Source organism: Acytostelium subglobosum (assembly GCF_000787575.1).
Source record: "Acytostelium subglobosum LB1 DNA, scaffold: scaffold37, whole genome shotgun sequence".
In the NCBI taxonomy this organism is placed as follows: domain Eukaryota; phylum Evosea; class Eumycetozoa; order Acytosteliales; family Acytosteliaceae; genus Acytostelium; species Acytostelium subglobosum.
The window spans coordinates 151,128-170,352 of record NW_012236496.1 but is presented as its reverse complement, the minus strand read 5'-3'; the positions used below and the strand labels follow the sequence as shown (position 1 = coordinate 170,352).

The 19,225-nt window shown below is 43.3% G+C and overlaps 8 protein-coding genes across 8 annotated transcripts; 5 read left to right on the top strand and 3 right to left on the bottom strand.

The window, feature by feature from the left end:
- Positions 1 to 214: 214 nt before the first annotated feature.
- Positions 215 to 2,031, top strand: SAMD00019534_120430 (hypothetical protein; the record flags this gene model as incomplete). Its single annotated transcript, XM_012892785.1, has 2 exons — positions 215 to 1,200; positions 1,281 to 2,031. The coding sequence occupies 2 exons, from the start codon at positions 215 to 217 to the stop codon at positions 2,029 to 2,031; spliced, it is 1,737 nt and encodes a 578-aa protein (XP_012748239.1).
- A 559-nt stretch (positions 2,032 to 2,590) lies between these two features.
- On the bottom strand, positions 2,591 to 4,562 carry SAMD00019534_120420 (hypothetical protein; the record flags this gene model as incomplete). Its single annotated transcript, XM_012892784.1, has 4 exons — positions 2,591 to 2,637; positions 2,728 to 2,974; positions 3,062 to 3,914; positions 3,982 to 4,562. 4 exons carry the CDS (start codon positions 4,560 to 4,562, stop codon positions 2,591 to 2,593), a joined length of 1,728 nt encoding a protein of 575 aa, XP_012748238.1.
- A 409-nt stretch (positions 4,563 to 4,971) lies between these two features.
- Positions 4,972 to 5,685, top strand: SAMD00019534_120410 (hypothetical protein; the record flags this gene model as incomplete). The annotated part of the gene is made up of 2 exons (XM_012892783.1): positions 4,972 to 5,095; positions 5,165 to 5,685. The coding sequence occupies 2 exons, from the start codon at positions 4,972 to 4,974 to the stop codon at positions 5,683 to 5,685; spliced, it is 645 nt and encodes a 214-aa protein (XP_012748237.1).
- Positions 5,686 to 7,450: 1,765 nt separating this feature from the next.
- Positions 7,451 to 8,602, top strand: SAMD00019534_120400 (hypothetical protein; the record flags this gene model as incomplete). Its single annotated transcript, XM_012892782.1, has 2 exons — positions 7,451 to 8,114; positions 8,196 to 8,602. The coding sequence occupies 2 exons, from the start codon at positions 7,451 to 7,453 to the stop codon at positions 8,600 to 8,602; spliced, it is 1,071 nt and encodes a 356-aa protein (XP_012748236.1).
- A 449-nt stretch (positions 8,603 to 9,051) lies between these two features.
- SAMD00019534_120390 (hypothetical protein) lies at positions 9,052 to 9,993 on the top strand (the record flags this gene model as incomplete). Its single annotated transcript, XM_012892781.1, has 1 exon — positions 9,052 to 9,993. A coding segment is annotated over one exon (942 nt), but the record flags the coding sequence as incomplete, so codon positions are not given.
- A 1,603-nt stretch (positions 9,994 to 11,596) lies between these two features.
- Positions 11,597 to 12,825, top strand: SAMD00019534_120380 (hypothetical protein; the record flags this gene model as incomplete). Its single annotated transcript, XM_012892780.1, has 3 exons — positions 11,597 to 11,726; positions 11,788 to 12,234; positions 12,302 to 12,825. Coding segments are annotated over 3 exons (1,101 nt in total), but the record flags the coding sequence as incomplete, so codon positions are not given.
- A 150-nt stretch (positions 12,826 to 12,975) lies between these two features.
- Positions 12,976 to 15,040, bottom strand: SAMD00019534_120370 (hypothetical protein; the record flags this gene model as incomplete). Its single annotated transcript, XM_012892779.1, has 4 exons — positions 12,976 to 13,628; positions 13,802 to 14,707; positions 14,792 to 14,853; positions 14,940 to 15,040. The coding sequence occupies 4 exons, from the start codon at positions 15,038 to 15,040 to the stop codon at positions 12,976 to 12,978; spliced, it is 1,722 nt and encodes a 573-aa protein (XP_012748233.1).
- Positions 15,041 to 17,629: 2,589 nt separating this feature from the next.
- SAMD00019534_120360 (hypothetical protein) lies at positions 17,630 to 19,052 on the bottom strand (the record flags this gene model as incomplete). The annotated part of the gene is made up of 2 exons (XM_012892778.1): positions 17,630 to 18,151; positions 18,291 to 19,052. The coding sequence occupies 2 exons, from the start codon at positions 19,050 to 19,052 to the stop codon at positions 17,630 to 17,632; spliced, it is 1,284 nt and encodes a 427-aa protein (XP_012748232.1).
- Between the last annotated feature and the right edge of the window lie 173 nt (positions 19,053 to 19,225).

Below are 19,225 nucleotides of genomic sequence, written 5' to 3'. Positions count from 1 at the left end.
AACACGTCAGCTTACTCCATTCATTCACTCATTTATTAATAGTCCTATTATTTACTTATTTATTTATTTATGTAAAAATAATAAGAGAGAGATATATATATATATATATATATATTTAATGTTTGGAATATCACCAGTTATACAAGTAGTTGGTGCTTTCATATTGTTGTTAGGTACTTACGTTATAATTGGAAAGACTAGAGGTGGAGCAAGAATGACACGTACAAAGTTATTGCTGCCAGTGGCCATGAGTCTACTGTTCTTGCTATCAATGGCAATGTACAGTGTGTCTGGCGATACAAACAATGTCAACAACGTCAACAATCTACATAATATAAATAGTGCCAACGAGGCACAAGAGGCACAAGAGGCACAAGACGCAAAGGAGGCAAAGGAGGCAAAGGAGGCACAGAAGGCCAATGAAGTATGGATCAATCCAATCACTTTACAAAGACAGAATCTACCTTATGATCCCAATTGGACACCTAAATATAAGCGTGACGGTTATGAACTTGGTCGCGAGTTGTATAGGAGGTCAAGTCAACAGAATATAGTCTACGTCTTATCGCCTACTGATCAACGTACGTTGGGCAAGGACTTCCATATGCGATCGGCAATAGTACAACTACATCAATTTGGTCTCAGGACGATGGTGGTGAGCAAGATTGAGGACGTACCATCCGATGCGAATCTGGCCCTGGTGCTGCCCAAGCTCACTGGTCGCTCAAAGTCCTTCTTTGACCTGCTCGTCAGCTGTCTCGGCTACTCCAAGGAGAAGGACTACAGCACACAAAGGTTCTTCTCTCAGGTCTTTGTCTTTGGTCGCCCCGACGACTATGACACGTTCCATCTCGACCTCGACCTATTCGTTGGCAGTCACAAGCAGTACCATATCACTCGCCACTACCTCAAGGACCGCTTCGCCGTGCAGCTCTACGTCGAGTTGCACAGCATCAATCCAAGTTTCAAGTGGGCCAACGTCTATGAGAAGATGGATCGACTCAACTTCCCCGATCGCGAGGTCGACTGCACCAAGGAACACACTACCATCTATCCGATCTATGGCTGGGGCATGTACTCTGTGCTACACTTCCTCGTGGCCAACGCCGTACAAGGTCTGCGCTACAACCGCATGACCTCCATCATCCAAGGACAGTTCCCCTATGGACCATTTGACAAGATGTTCATTCCTTCATCAAGGTATGTATATGGACCTGGAATCATTCCAATCACACACACATCAAACTAATCAATCCAATCAATCAATCAAACAAATATAGTTGCGACTACTATGATTATGATGCTGGACAACTCAGCAGCTTGAGGGTCGAGCCATCTGGACCATCTAAATACGAAAAGTATGAGATTGATAATGGAATCTACGTCAAGACATTTGATGCAGTGCGCGAGTTCATCACACCAAACACCAACTACACGGATAATCGTGTGGAGAAGTTGCAGTTCATCTCAATGCTCTTCACTTACTACCTGACGCCATCGTTTGCCATGCGCGACTACATGGCCAATCAGGTGGTCGAGGTGTTTGGCGGACCGAACCAACCAAGGTGTATTGCCATCCACGTCAGACACGGCGACAAGAGTCGCGAGAATGTCGTGCACCCTTTCTGGGCCTACGAGGAGGTGCTCACTGCCAACTCAAACAAGGGCATCAGGGACGTGTTCCTGCTGACCGACGACCAGGGCATCATCGAGGAGGCCAAGCGATCAAAGACAGACTACAGATTCCACTGGATCAAGCAGCAACGAGCCAACAACTTCAACATCAACGACACTGCACACGCGCCAATGTCGCTGGCGCAAGACCAGTTCGACCCGCTGAACGAGCGCGTCACCTATGGAATGCAGACGTTCGCCGACGTCTACATCGCATCGCGCTGTGAGATGTTCGTCGGTACAATGACGTCCAGTGTTGGCAGATCCATCGTCGAGTTCCAGACCATACACTACAACAGAGGCTCACAGAGCTTCTACTCTTTGGATGGAGATTGGGACTACTGGGGCGTCTGGTAGTCGTGTCGCCCACCATGTTGCCATATTAGATAGAGATAGATACACATCTCCAATCATATTATTGGAGTGATAACGCGATATAATAATTATTAAACTTTGGATGGTCCAGGACTAGGCCAAGGCCCCAGGTCCGGATCCACTACCCTTTTACTTTACTTTACTTCTGTTGCTTCTTGTATTGGATGAACCTGACAAGATTGATACGTGACTCGTCCAGACGATCGAGGAGTGCGCGATCCAGCTTCTTCTTCTCGGTCTTGATCTTGTTGCGCAGGTATGGAACAAACTGCTCGAGTGTCGACATCATGTTGAGCTCGCGTACGATTCCATTGACAGGTGGCTCGGCGAATACGTCAAAGATAGAGTTGAGTGACTCGGCCACAACCTCGGCGGCTGGGTCATTGAGACACAACACCAGCAGCTGGCCAATGTCCTTGAGTATTGGTTGGCACAATGCCTTCTGTCCCATCAGTCCAATCATTCCAATCAAGTTGGTCTTGACCAACTTTGGTGCATTATTAGTTATAAACAGTATCTGTTGTACTTCTTGAGTTGTGGCCTATGTGATGTGTTGGTGATTGATTAGGATTGGGTCGGGTCGGGATAGTTCCATGAGGGAGTGACTTACGAATCCAATTTCGGCATTCATACGCATCAGTGACCAGAGAGAGCTGGTGACAAACTCGAGTTGCTCAACTTCTGTCTTTGCTTGTGAGATGACACCTTGTCGAATGAGGTGTGAGGCAATCTTTAGAAGGAGTTGCCACAGCTTTGGTTGTGAATGAATGGATGATGGTGTGAATGAGAGCAACAAGTTGGAAAGACATGTGATTGCTCTTGAATACACTGTCTTCAATGTGATGATCAATGACATCATCTCGGTGGCCTGTCTGGCGATTGCTGTCAAGTCATGTGACTCCACAGACTCGATGAAATCCATCAACTATGTAAGAGTGATTGATTGAGTGATTGAGTGAGTGTGAGTGAATGTTGGAATGATTCCATTATCAATCAATCAATCAATACTTACGTTTGTCAAAAGGGTTGTAGTCTCTAGGTATTTTATCAGAGGTGATATCTCTTGCTCTTTGGTGTCGGATTGGATGTCTTCAATGTCCAGGAACTTGTCGTCTTCGTCATAGGGACTGTCGGTTGTGCTCTGACCAGCGGCATTGGCATCATCATCGGATGAGAAGATGTTTGTGAAGATCTCGATGGCTGATTGCTGTGCACTCAGTGAGTCTTTCCACTGTTCGATCATCTGCTCGGTCTCCTTCTCAATCTTGAGCAACTCTGCTTGTGCTGCGTTGTTCTTCTTGACCTCCTCGACATTGATCTCTTTCTCCATCTCGTCGTCCTCGTCTTCGTTGTCACCGCCTTCCTCCTCTTTGGGGGCAGGGATGGAGGCAGCCTTCACATCATCCTCCATTGTCATGTCGTTGCCAGCAGCAGCGGCGGCAGCATCCTCCTCCTGTTCCTGTGAGATGGCGGCATCGGCCATCTGCTTGAGACGCTGCTGGATGATCATCAGGGCGGGCAGTGGCTGGAACTGGAAAGCGGTCAAGAGCACCGGTGTGATGGTCTCACTGACCTTGACACGATTGTAATGTGAACCAATGTTGAGCAACGTGATCGAGATGAGTGACTTGAGCTTGATCGACATGGTGGATTGGCCACTGACACATTGGAACAGCTGCATCAACAGCTCGTTGCCTACAGTCAAACACAATGTTGGGTTGTCCTCTGTGATGATCGAGAGGAACTCGCCAACAAAGAAAACCAACTCTGGCAAGAACTCACCATGAGCGATCAATATATTGAACAACTTACTAAAGTTATTCATTGCCTTTGTGATCAACTCGAATGCTTTGTCTGACAACTCACTATGTGTTTGAGTGTTTAAGTGAGTTAGTGATCGAGTGGACCAATCATGGAATAGTTCCAACTTACCAAAGGTTGGTCAATAGTGCCAATGATTGGAGTAGGATGTGTTGACCTAAGAGGCCTTCCTTGGCGCGGTACTTGTTGCCGGGGATAGAGATGAGAAGTGCGAGTGACTTGTCAAAGTTGGCGAGGAGTGGCGTGAGCACGTCCAATGAGAGAAGCATCTCGACTGATGCCTCGGTGGTGATGGTCAGGTTGCGAAGTGCACCCATGGCCAATGCGGCTACTTGGGGCTCAGGGTCGACCACACGTCTGATCACCTTGGTCAAGTTGTCCGGCTGCATCAAAGTCTTTGTGTTGAAGTTGCCAGTGTCGTCGGCGATCAGCTCACACAACATGCGGAAGGCAATGTCGCGTTGGTTGACATTCTGATCGTCGATCATTGTGAGCAGTCGTTGGGGATCGTCACCAACATTGATAGACTGACTGATCACTTGGTTATATAATATAGTTCCAGTTTCATCGTCTTCGATGTTTGCATTTATTGGTATTTCTTCATCAATGTTGTTGTTGTTGTTGTTGTCTTCTGATGATGTGCCCAAAGGGTCAACTCTATATATCTTCTTATTTCCTGTTATCTTTCCCATTGTATCTATCTATCTAACTGTATATATATCTTGTTTAGAATAGAGTTAACAATCTCAAACAATCATCACACTCAATGCATACTTCAAACATTCGTTCGGTTTTTCAAATTACCTATTTTTAAATTTATGGGTTTCAGATTTGCGTGATGTGATTGATGATCTGACAAATAACCAATTTAATTTAATTTTTAATTTTTCTAACTTCCAATGACAAGACCGTCATTGTTGTGATGAGAATAACTTAAACTTAAGCAACAAACAATACGACATGAATACAAGAACACGATTGTTCTTTTGTTTATTAAATAACAAAATCATCTTAAAGAATGTATTTTATCATATAATATGGATTCACCAGCAATTGATTAGACTTAACTTCTTCAACATGGTTCGAATACACAAGTGGTGCATGATGCACAACTCGTTCAAGTTGCTGTCATACTTTGGTTATACGGAGTACTTGTCCCGTCGCATTAATGCCGAGCCTCAAAACATCGATCTTATCAACTTTCATAGGGACTTTATTCCAGACAGTATGTATGAACCTAAACCTATGTCTTCGTACAATCCAAACCAACCAACCCCACCCCCACCCAATACAGTTACCAAATATCCTGCCAATAGCAAATGCCATTTTACCAATATTGATCATCGTTTGGTTGGTCTGGCTGATATAGCCTGCAAACATGGTCATATTTCAATAATCGAGCTACTCAATCAGCATCCCGATAACGAACGTGGTTTGTTCAGCACCAACAACATGCTCGTCAAGAACGGACATTATCACATTGCCAAATTTCTCTTCCACCAGAGAGTCAACAAGGAGGGATTCACATTGGCTGCTTTCCAAGAGGCTGCCAAATGTCAAGATTACGAATTACTGGAGCTTCTTGTTAGCAGCTGGGCTCCCAATACGCGGAATCCAGTCATCGATGTAGCAGCGGCGCATGGCCGTCTAAAAATGTCATTCTACTCCACAATAAGGGATATAGCTGTACAAGCGAGGCAATGCACGCTGCAGCCACCAATGGCCACTATGACGTCGTTATCTTTCTGGACAAAAATAGATTGGAAAGCTGTAAGAGGGATACAATGCAAAAAACACTTTCAAATGGACACATAGTAGTGGCGCACTACTTGGATCAGAATCGCCCACTAACTGGTAACATTATCGACCACATGGACCTGTTAGCGCACCAATACCCGGTGCCTGTTCTTCGGCGCTTGGTCGAGGAGAGAGGCGTCGCAAACTTCACACAGGATGCCATGCTTGCTCAGGACATCCGCACGCTAGAGTACCTACACAACGCCTTTTCACTTCCGTACAATCAAATCTGTATGGATATAGCAGCCAAGCGCGGTAATCTGGACATCATACATTTTCTTTCTCTCCACATGCCACCCACCGCTATCTGTTTGGAGGAAGCGGCGAGCGCTGGACACCTTGCGGTTGTTCAGTATCTACACGACACATTTCCCATGTACAGAACATCATGCCGCGCCATGGATGAGGCAGCAGGCAACGGCCATCTCCATGTCGTAAAATTTCTACACGAGCAGCGCACCGAAGGCTGTACCACCTTGGCAATGAGCCAAGCAATCGTGAATGGACATCGCCAAGTCATTGATTTCCTCCATATCCATCGCTCAGAAGGATATCATTTCAATGAACTCCTTCAACGGAATGGTAGAGGCGGCTGCATGAACTGGCTCAAACGTGGTGATGCATTAGAGTTACTCCAGTTCCTTCATGAGCAGCGCACAGAGCCCTTCCATCGCATGACGATCAGCTTTGCAGCAGAATGCGATCGGAATGACATCATTCTCTTTCTGGAAGGCACCAACCACACATCCATCAAACTGGACAGAGAGTACATGGTTGGCTATCGGCGCAACCAGCCACTTCTAGAGTACCTCAGGTCGGGTGCTGGTGCACATCACATCGAGGCAACCGAAAGCAATCGTGATCATACTCGCGAATACCTTTTTCACCAAGTAGTCAATCCGGTAGGGTTGGAAGTCGCTGACCTTGTAGAGGTGCATAGGGCAAAGACGGATCGATCCACAAAAGTACAATCATCTGCCCTCTTACCCAATCAATCATAATTCACCCCGTGGGGCGTCTTTGGAAGTTCTCAAGTACCTTCATCTTTTCATTTGCCATCCATTCTTCTTCCCCATACAGCCGTTTGTCAAGCATGGTGACCTGGCTAGCATAATCTTCCTTTGTTGCAAAACACACCCAAACGAGATCTACCAACACGAACTCCTGTACACGGCCTGCCAGTATGGACATCTCAACATTGTGAAGTTTCTACTTGGAAATAATCGGCTAAAAAGGTATTTGTTGATGGCCTTCCAACATGCTAAAGACAACCCCATAATAATGGATTATCTCAAACACAAACAATCCAGTGTCGGCAATGTACACAAACACACTAATATCTAAAATAACATAACAAATTTCCATTGTGCACTCACTTAGTTATTGTGTACAGTTCTTCGAGTTTGCCACTTCCACCTTGCCATATCATCTATCTCGATTATTCAGACACGATCCACCATCCTTATATACATGTATTGTGGTTATTGGTTGTTATAAGATACTTTGGCGAATACCTTATATTATTAAATATTTAATAATAATTATAATTAAATAAGTAATTGTTATTAAGATTAATAAGATTATCATAAATAAAATAAAAGATAAGATAATAATAATAATATCTTTGTTTTGAGGCAAAAAAACATCAAAGGGTTTCGGTCGAGTCCCTTCATCCCTTCATTCATTCACTCATTCATTCAAAAAGTTGATATGATAGATAGAGTTATATCATTACATTACAATACAATATAGTATTAGGAGTATAATTACAATAATAATAATGATGCAACAACAGCAATTACAACAACAACAACAACAGAATATACAGTTACCTGTACCTGTTAAGCAGTTGAGTAAAAGACAATTGATGGATGAGACCTATGTGGATAGATTGGTCTTTGAGAAGGAACCAAACAATCTGTTGCGTGATGGACAACTCGTTGGCTATGAACAGGAGGTCAGGATACGTACACAGGTGTCGGTCAATGGTGGCCGTAACTTTGTCTACATGGTCGACCGTCTCAACAAGCCAACAATCATATTGATGATCGATGTCATTAGAGGTCAGCTGAGCCTCTACACCAACGATCTGGTGCGCTTCACCAGCTACGTCAACCTCACCGACTGGACACGTGGCCTCCTCGTCGATCACATTGACTCACTTCCAATCCCGCTCGACGACACCGTCTACCCCTTCAACTACAATGGATTGAGGAGGCACATGGACATCAAGACACCATTCCTTGTATTCTCTTCATTGAGCATAGTGGAGTATGACATTATCGAGCAGGTCTTGAAGAGGCAAGGTCTGGTGGTCGATGAGAGTCAATACATATTCGACATGTTGACCATGACCCTGGATGAACTACGCGGCAAATTGCCTCAGCTCAAGGCCATGGTCGAGGGAAATGAAGGTCAAATCCAAGAGGAGGAAGCTGGTATCATTGGTAAGTTTGATGGTAGTACACAACGACACTTCGTACCCGTACTCACACTCGCCCGCCACTCACACGGACACGATCCAACAGACTCATACTGGGCATACAGAAGCGCAGTGTCTATGGAGTTTATGAGGTGGACTACTAAGCACAGCTTGACAAGCTGCAAGAGAGTGGGAGTGGACATGGTCAGCTGGATCATACAATATAGTGACGGAAGCATTGGCAACTTGTTCACGCCAAGTGAGCATAGGAAACGCGGTTATGCCAAGTCTGTCGTTGCAGACTTACTCATCAGAATGCTGGAGAAAGGTGATGCGCAGCCATACCTTTACATCAAGACCGACAATACCGAGTCGCAGGCATTATTCAGGTCATTGGGCTTCCATGCCACAAACCTTGCAAGATGGCTTGAGGTCAGTGCTGCCCCTGTTCCACTACCTATTGTTGACTCGAGTCCAGTTGCTTTGACACAACAAGACAACTTACAACCATAACTTAACTTATTATTATAATTGTAAATACACATATATTATACATATATACTACAACTAACATATATAATAATCAATGGCATTGGCTTTGGCATTGTCATTGACGTCAACAACACCTGAGGTGTGTGTGAGTGTGGCGGTAATAGTTGCCCACTCACTTTCCAACTTCCAACTCACACACCACACTACTACCAAGGTGTGGACGGAAACAAGTATCGCCACAGCCGCGGTAACACATATCATTACTCTACTCACCATTATACATTCATCATTATCCTATCAATATGGTCGCCATTGATGATATAATGAGTGAGCGTATAACTAATGGGTTATAGTACTGCTGGTCATTCATTCATTCATTCATTAACCTGAACACTCAATCATTCAATCAATCAATCAACCGCATCAATCAACTTTATATAATATATTATTATGTGGGAGGAGGAAGAAGTATGAAGATACTTGTACAATTATATAATATACAGATGGCAGGGCGGATAATATTGCTACTGCTACTGTTGTTAACTGTGGCGCGGCAACATGATATGGTGAACGCTCTACATGTATCAAAGGAAATGTTGTTGACATGGGACAGCAAGATGGAGGTGGCTTCACCAGTAGATATAATAATAGGAGATAAGATAATATGGCAAGCAGCAACAGCTAAAGAATCCAAGGATGTGAGCGACACAGAAGCCACCGCCGCCACAAAAGACACAGCTAGCGAGACTTATGAAGTTTTCATATTTGACGAGAAGGCTTTGTACAGGCTTGCCGAGCCAGGTGCTAGAGCATCACATGTGTTCAATAGAATAGGTCGTTACAAGTATGGTCTTCGTCGCACTAATATGGCTGGTACACCAAAGGAGTTCATGGTGGTAGTGCATCCTTCTTATCCATGGCTATCGCCAGAGGAAGAACTCAACCCATATGGCAAGGCACAAGAGGATCTGGAGAAGTTGGACCGCAACAGACGTGAAGAGTTTGAGAAGCGCGACTATCCCTTCCGACAGCAACAGGAGCATGAACTTGATGCTCGTGAGAGAGTCAAGCCTACGTGGAACAATGGGCCGATCATCGATAAGAACAAGAACAACACAAACAACAACCACAACACTACTACATCTACAACAACGAAAACAACTACTTCAATTCAAACGGACGATAGTGGTAGCAGCCCAAGAGTGCCGATCGACGTGGAGGATGGCTTGCCGTTGGTCAACAGAACGACTCCCGTTCCACAGATCGGAGCGAGCGAGGACCAAGATAGAGCGGGCCGCCAAGGAAGTAGCAGCAACAGCGCCTCTTCTCTGAGCCATTTCAACACCACTTTAGAAGCCGGATGTCTTTCCAAGTTCATTCTATTGTTTGTGTGTGTGGCGATAGCAACCTTATAAGTCGCTCGGTCGAGGGAGCCAGTCTGTCAAGCTCGCACTGAACTCGACTCGATACATATCAATGATATGATCAACATGGAAGGTTATGCATCCAGACTGGACGACGCTTCCAGTACTTGGTCTGGAACGTGAACAGTCAAATAAACATCAAGTTACCATCTCAAACATGTTTGTTCAAACAACCAATCAATCAATCAATCAAACAAACATTCAAACAAAACAAGGGGCACACCATGGTTGATGTAGTTGTTGTTTGGGGCTTGGATCAGCGAGATCCATTTACTGCTTACTCCCCCTATTCTCAACAATCAAGGGTCATCACCATCGATCTCATATCTCAGATCAGGTGATAGAGGCTTCTAAAGTGTTGAGATGATTTTATGGAGAACAATAATAGATCTCCTTATTATCAAAACGATGTATGTTCGCCCTTAATATATACCTTGGATTGATCTTGAACGATCGTTGGTAAACCATCAGTCACTCATACACATAAGTAGGCACTTCTAAACATCATCATCAACAACAACAAACAACCCCCAATGTGCTAAATCAATAAACTCTTTCGATCACAAAACGATAGTGCTGCCAATTCAGGATTGGGGTGGGGGTTGAATGGAAAGTTGGCCCAACTGAGGCCTGGGGGAGGCGTCTTGACAACTACCAATCCGTCGCCAAATTGATCTATCTACCTTTAACTTAATTGGACGATGAAGTAATTGTAATTCATTAATGGATGGTAGTATGATTGATTGATTTATTGAGGCAGGGAGTTGACTAACTCACACACACACACCATACATAACACATCAAACAGCAACATCAACAAGAAGCTTTGATCACCGGTGGCCAATTGGTGAGCTACGGTGATCACATTGGTCTGGGGGTTTGGATGCCAGGCACTCAGAGAGGGAGCTGACGAATGGAACGATGTACAAAGTGTTTGTTGTTCCCCCAAGCTGTTCCTCACTCACTCACTAACTATTGACACGACACCATCATGTATCAGGTAGTGTCTCTTGGAATAAACCACATCATTATTATTATTCTCAGAGTATTATTACCCTTGTAACAAATAACTCTTGTTGATCAAAGAGAGAGAGTGAGTGTTTGTGTGTATACTTGTACCTCCCTATTTCTCCAACTAGACCGACAACTGAAACAACAACTCTTCCGAAGGTCACCACAATTCCACATCAAGTCAATCATTCAATCAATCTATAATCCAATCAATCAATCATAGATATATATCACACACACACACACACACACGATCACACAATCAATTCACCACACACACATATACCATACTTTATTATATTTACGATAGATACTTTAAAGGACAGGCCTGCCCTTAAGCCATTACATCTAGATTTGTCCTGTATCCAACTTCGATCTCAATATAACCAAAGAGTACTACTACAACCACTTATTACTACTACTATTACTATTCCTTATTTCCATCAATTCGTTCGATCACAAACTCAATTCAATAATATTTATACTACTACACAAATATAATAATTAATTAATATATATATTTATATTTATATTTATTTATTTAATTACTTTATATATATATATATAACTACTCCAAATAATGAGTCAATTTAATAATTTGTCCACTTCGGAGATATCCAACATTGTCCAGAGTTCTGGAACCAAATCATTAGTGTTCGCCTATGATGGTACAAGAAGGAGTCATCTGATAAAAGAGGTTTTAAACTCTGGTATGTATATTAATAATAATAATATAACAAAGATGATACTAATATAATGAAATATTTTTAGATAAGAGTGAAGATGATACTAAATTATCAATTAATTGGGATGGATATTCCGTAGAGTCATTCAAGGTGATGTTGGAACATACTGTAATGATGATGAATCATGGTATTCATACTGTATTGTATCCAATGTGGTTCCCTACTCTTGCCAAGCGTGGTACAGAGTACTATCCAAAGTTTATCAAATATCTTTGGGGACTGGATTGCCTTACCAAGGACTCGCAGCTCCGCGATGCCTTTGAATCAATGGGTATCCGTATAGTATTTTATGGAGAATGGCGCGAGTTTTGCCAATTTGACAATGATCAAGACTTGGAGAAATTGATGGAGAAGCTAATGACCGAGTCTGCACACCGTACCAAGCACATCCTACTCTTTGGTACCAGTATCACCTCACCAACCGAAGTAATTGGTCGACTCTCAGTTGAATATTATATCAAACATAACAAATGTATGTATAACATATTCCAAAATATAATAATATATTTTAACATATTACTAACTTATTTCCGGAATAGTGCCAACAAAGAATGATATGATTGAACAATATTATGGAGTACCAGTTAGTGATATTGATTTATATATTGGATTCGATAGACCTGTAACTGATGGTAGACCACCTATTATTAGTGAGGATGGCGCTGAAGACCTCTACTTTACAATTTCACCTCATAGTTACTTCAATGAGACTCAGTTCCGAACAATATTGTACGATCATATATTTTCAAGATCAGTGGTCAATTCCAAAGAGTATGATCTCACTTTCAGCGATGTTAGAAAGATGCATGGATTCTACAATCGCAACAAGAATGCCACTTTGGGTGTTGGTGAAGTTCAGACCAATGGCCAATATTGGTATCCATCACCTCAGGTCAATGTACCGAATGGATTCCAACCCGTACAACCAACCCTGAAGACACCACTGAGCAACTCATCCATGATCAAGAAGAAGGCTCAATCACATCATCGCAGTGGATTCCTCGAGAATCTCAAGTTATTATTGGGTCCATCATCATCCAAACCCAAACCATCCAAGCGCGCGTAATACATATACATATATATATCCAATCTTGTAAATACACCATCATTAATAAATATTAAATATTTATTTATTGTGTTATAATATTAAGTTGGTGTTTCCAGGATATTCCAGTTTTCCAGAATTGCCCAGATGGGGTAGTTGTTGGATTAGTTAGTTTGCCATCTTATCGATTGAGGCACCAGTGAGGTTCTCATGGGGCATGGCGTAGGTGTTGGCACTGAAGGTGTAGAAGAGAGGGTAGTTCAAGAGGTTGAGGTAGTCACTGGCGTAGAGGTCAGCATAGCGCTGAACTTGCATGGCAAAGAATGTTGAGTTGGAGCCAGACTTGAACAAACTGCCAAAGTACTTGTTGTACGAATCGTTCAACTTCTTGGACGCCTGCTTGATGTGCTGGTGCAACACATTGATGTCGGGTGGTGTCGTGCACTCAGAGTCCAGACCACGGTAGATCTCGGCTCTGATGAACTCGAGGTTCATCAAGTGGTTGACGGTCTGCTTCTGCTCCTCAAACACTTCGATCTCGTGCTGCAACTCGGGCACGATCAGGAGGTTCCTCCAACCGTGCGTCTTCTTGGACTTGATAATGTCGGCAAAGATGTGATCACCAGTGTACAACACGCGGTTGCCCTTCACACCTGTCAACTTCTGAACCAGGGACAGTGAACCACCATGGTATACCTTGCCAGGCTCGAACCTGTCCTTTACATTAGTGATCTTCAAGTTGCCAGTGGCAATGTCCACCTCTCTAATAGTGGTACCCTCTGAGAAGAATCTTGGCTTATCCGCTCCAACAATGATGAAGTCTATTGATTGATTGATTGATTGATAGTGAGTGGGAAGTGGTTAGTATGGAATTATTCCAGGGAGCGAGTGATTGAGTGATTGAGTGTGATGGATTGGAATGGTTCATGAGTGATGGTGGAGTGATTGGAATGATTCCAAAGTGTTCGATTGATGTGATTCCATGAACACATACCAAAGAAATCTCTCCAACTCTTGTAGTTTGGATTGGTGTCATTGAGGAGATAGGACATGACCTTGTTGGTGTAGTAGTACTCGCTGTTTGTTAGGAGGAACACCTTCTTCTTGTCTTGTCTCAAACGATCAAAGAATACATGACAGTTGGTCTTCTTGATGTATCTGGGCATGTCATCCAACACCTTGGTCTTTAGACTGCCATCGTTGTGCACGAGGTCCATGGCCTCGCGGACATCCTGGAACAGGTTGGCGTAGGACAGGTCGCCGACGGGGATCGAGTGCTCGTCCTTGGAGGCGGGGTTCCTCAGCGAGTGGAGGGGCGGCGAGTTCATCTGCTGCTGCTCGTTGGCCACCTCCTCGGTGATGACCAGCTCGCTCTCCTTCTCGAGGAACTCCACGAGGTCGCTGTAGAGCGACGCCTCGGGCAGCGTGAACAGGGTGTTGAGCAGGTAGAACCTGCGGCCAATGTCGTCGGCGTTGACCCTCATGCTGGGATAGAACTCGATCGTCTCGTTCTTGCTGAGCGTGCGCTTTCCGTGCACACAGATGGTGATGTTGCCAAAGCTGTCGATCTTGAGCAGGTTGCCCAGCTCCTTGTCCAGGAACAGGCCACGGATGGGGAACTCGGGGTCGTACCTCAACTTCTTGATCGAGGCGGGGTAACCCTGCTGGATGAGACGGTCGATCACCATGTTGTAGGCCAGCTCCTCAAAGTCTGGCGAGTTGTACACGGCGATCGTGTAGTCCATGTCAAAGCCAAAGAACTCCATGCGCTCCAACTTAAGATCACGGTTGACAAAGATCCTCTTTAGCATCTCTCTCTTGTGGATTGGTGGCAACTGGTTGGATGGCAAGTCCTTATAGTTCTTCAATTCCTCATCAGTTGGTGGGTTTGACAAGTCATCTATGTTTGAATGATGTGTGAGTGACGAGTGATTGAATGATTGAATGAATGAATGAATGATTGATTGGAATCAGAGGTACTCACTCAAAGTCAGATGATTGACCACTGGATCACTTCCAGTTGATGTGGAAGTTGTTGTTGTATGTCTGATTGATTGAGTGATTGATTGAGTGAGGGGAATGAGAATATTAGTAAGATTGTGTTATTCCTGAGTGATCAATGAGAGACATACTCTTGTTCCTGACGTCTTTTCTCCATCAGAAGACCAGAACTGGATGTTCTGAATGTAGCAGATAGCTTTGGTGTACTAGACACTGGTGGTGTTTGTGACATATTGAATGTGATTGATTGATTGATCGATCAATGTTAAATAAAGATAAAGATAAGATAAACAGTTATAACAATAATTAAGGAAGACTGATTGTATTATTAGTGATCATCAATTTGATCTTGTGGGGTTGGGGCTCAATCCACTGATCAGCTGATCATTCTGAAACCACACTCCCACCCACACTCATTCAGAGTGTGTATGATTTATTTTCTCTCCTCAACAGTAGAACAAACAAGATACAAAGTTCGGTGCCACAATGAAATACAATATCCCAATCACTTGTCGCCATAATCTTACCAGCAACTTGAACAATTATAATTATATAACTCTGCCCTCAATATTCCTTTGCTCCCCTTTGGTCGGAATGGTCCTGAGCTTAAGAACACTATCAACGAATCAAGGCCTCGCCCTTCGTTGCACTTAATTATTTATTATTAATTAAAAATGATATAGCTCTTTCACCATCCATATCTACATTTGATACTGGTACCAGGAGTATGGCTGTTTCATCAATTAACCTGGTGTGAATTTTAAAGTCTGTCAGTATTGTTCCGTTGGCGCCAGAGCGAAAGAACTGAAGAGTTATTGTTGGGATAGACCTCAGCAAAGCCATAAGATTTGATGGTAACCCTTCACTTAATTCGTTGAGTCGGTAGTACGGCTTAACTTGTATGACTAAATGTGAAATAGTGATCATTTTGGTAAGAGAGAGGGTGTTGCGATCCAGAAATGAACCATTTGAAAATGTCTTCTCCTTGTAGTCTCTGTAATTGGCTAAATGGACAACAGTCAGTTCATCAAGACACTGATGGTCGAGCAAACTGAAATGTTTTGGAGAGAACTCAGCACATGGAATAGATAGTGATGTGACTGATGGAATGTATTCTGTTGTGAGACATTGGTTAAAGTCATCTCCAAAAGCTAAGCGTGTCACTGAATGTGGTAAATGTCCAATGTGGAGAGGTTGATTAAAACTTTCAAATGAAAGTTGGGTCACTGACTGCGGGATATGTCCACATTGTAGTGGCTGATTAAAACTTTCGAATGATAGTTGTGTCACTGAATGTGGAATATGTCCAACTTGAAGAGGTTGATCGAAATAACCAAGTGATAACTGTGTCACTGTCTGTGGAATGTGTCCAACTTGAAGAGGTTGATCGAAAAGACCAAGTGATAACTGAGTCACTGACTGTGGAATGTGTCCAACTTGAAGAGGTTTGTCAAACATCTCCAATGTGAGCTGTGTCACTGAATGTGGAATAATTCCAACTTGAAGAGGGTGATTGAAAAAATAAAGTAATAATCGTGTCACTGATTGTGGGATATCTCCAACTTGCAGAGGTTGATCAAACTGACCTAATGACAATCGTGTCACTGACTGCGGGATATGTCCGATATGTAGCGACTGGTTGAAGGCCCCCAAATGACAATTCCATCACAGACTGTGGGATATGTCCAACTTGAAGAGGTTGATCGAAGCGCTCCAATGACAATTGAATCACTGACTGTGGGATATGTCCAACATGAAGAGGTTGATTAAAACAATAAAGTGATAATTGAGTCACTGACTGTGGGATATGTCCAACTTGAAGAGGCTGGTTGAAAGCTACACATTCTATGTGTGTCACAGTCGAAGGTATTGAACTGGTACAAAGATCGAAAGGCTCATTATAGCAAACAAGCGCCACGCTCGTGACTGACGAAGGAATTGGTGGGAATGGGATGGTTGATGATTCAATTCGGAGATATTGAGGATTTCGTTTGGGAACGACACTGTTTCTTGTCGTCGTTAGTTGTTTAAATGTTCTTCGTAAGTTCAAGTTCTTAAGTCGTTTTGAGGAGGTTCTCATGAGTGTTGACAGGGGGAAGACATATCCAAAGTGATGTCTCAGTGATGGGGCGATGTTCTCTTGGCGAAGATAGATTTTTCTGCTTGTGAACAGAAAACATACAATGTCAATAACATCGTCAAGATGTGAGACGATGATTCTAAATATTAAAATAGGAAGTGATAGTAATTGCATATTCAACTAAGTGAGTAGTATGTATGAATTCTCAACAAGGCCATGATGGACCATCTGTAACCCTCCATTAATCAAACTTAAATTAAAAAAAATCTTTCGAAAATCCTGGAAGGATTTTGGCAGTTCGCTAAACTAGAACTACCATTTATCTTTCAACATTTTGTTATACAGATACAGATTCAGACGATAAGAATTAGTAACAGTTGGCATCAATCTATGGCAATATAGAAATGATTAATCTTTAACATTTTTTGGACATCACCAAATTTAACTCAACATAGTAATACGACACTAACTAAGTTTATGTTTGTAATACTATTATTTATGGTACCCAAAAAGTGTTAATTGTTCACCATTTCTGTGTTGTCTTGGTTGTTGCTGTGACTGCTGTGACTGCTGTGATTGCTGCGACTGCTGTGACTGCTGCGACTGCTGTGACTGCTGTGACTGCTGCGACTACTGAGACTACTGCGACTGCTGAGACTACTGCGACTTTTATTTTTTTATAGAAGTTCGGATATGATGTTGGTTGTGGTAATACTCTCGTGAGTGAGTGCTCAATCAACTTTATAAATCATCAAATAGATTGAAGTCTTCAGATTGTCCATCATCATTTGAATCAGTGTTGGTACATCGATGTCTGTTGGTGTAGTCCCTCAACAACTTCCAGTCCTTGGCAATTGGAGTGGCACCTTCCAATAGTGGCTCAAACGCCAGTGCTGGCAACTGTGCGATGGCCCTTCGGCATATGGACGCCACACGTTCGTTACTATGTACAAACATCGATGGTGAGTTGTTGATCTCCAGTAGGTAGGGATGTCCATCGCTGTCGAATATGAAGTCCAGACCAAACACGGTCACTCCGCTGTGCCTCAGCTGATTGAGTCGCGGCAGGAACAGGTCGAATATCTCGCCCACTGCCTGTTCCATCGTTGCCAGACGGCTGCCATCCGTGTCCCAGTCAGCCAGTGGGACAATATTGCCAAACGATGGGTTCAACTTTTGTTGGAAGCAAAAGTTGGTGAACTGCTCTCCCTTCTCCACGCTGCCGCTGACATACTTGGTTCCCGTGCATCTCATTATGCCTTCCTGTTGTTGTTGTATTTGATATCGATCGTTAGTCCTGTGAATCCAGTCACGTGATCATGGTCACGTGACAGCCAGTCATGTCACGTGATACCCTGTCACATGATCCTGTCACCTGATCCATTCTCCTCCGGATGCTTACGTTGTAGATGTATAGCTTCGTCTCATCAGAGTTGAATACCAATGCAATGTTGATGCGAACGTCGAACTTGAACGAATTGAATAGCATTGGGATAATCTCGCGTTGTAATATATATCTCTTGTTCGGCAGGCAATGCTTGAGTGACTCGTCCACCGAATGGAACAACTCTATGCCCTCTCCTCTGTTCTTTAGAGGGTCCTTAAGGAACCAAACTATTGGCACCGACTCTCGACTTGTGACCATCGCTGTCTCTTGCTGAAAATGGTCAACCTGGAACGACTGAGTGATGCGGCCTCTCTCAATCAACATTGTTGGCACCAAGTACTTTGACTTTGCCAAGTTCCTTGTCAGGTTGAACTTGTCAATCATCAGCTGATATCCACTGATTGCATTCCTAATGATTGAGCCTGATGGTATTGATCGCAATAAATGCTTCTCCTCCTCTTCCTTCTCTGTTGTCTCCACTTCATTGTTGTTGGGTGAGGTGATGTCCCCTTCAAGTTCGTTGTTGTTGTTGTTATTGATATTACGTAATCTTATATAGGTTGTAGGTGAGTTGAACTCGAGTGTAAGATTGGTAAGAAGTAGGGGTATGTCTGTGGCAGAGGTGGAGGCGCGAGACAGCTTAATAGTCTGTTGTAGAGTGTCTCCAACTGGTGCTGTCTGAGCATTGACTGGTGTCCACCTCGGGTCTTTCGACAAGTATAGCTCATCCAACAGCATGAAGTAGGTCAAGTGTGACTGTACATCATATCCATACATCCTCTGTCTCTATCTCTGTCTCTTTCTCTATCTCTTCGTTCCTTCTTTAACTGTATTTTCAGAAAATGAAGTCACCTGACCGATCGATCACTTGACCTCTGATCACGAGACCACTGATTATCTTGTTTCAATCCATAGTTTGAAAGATACCAGCGAAAGAATAATAGACAGAT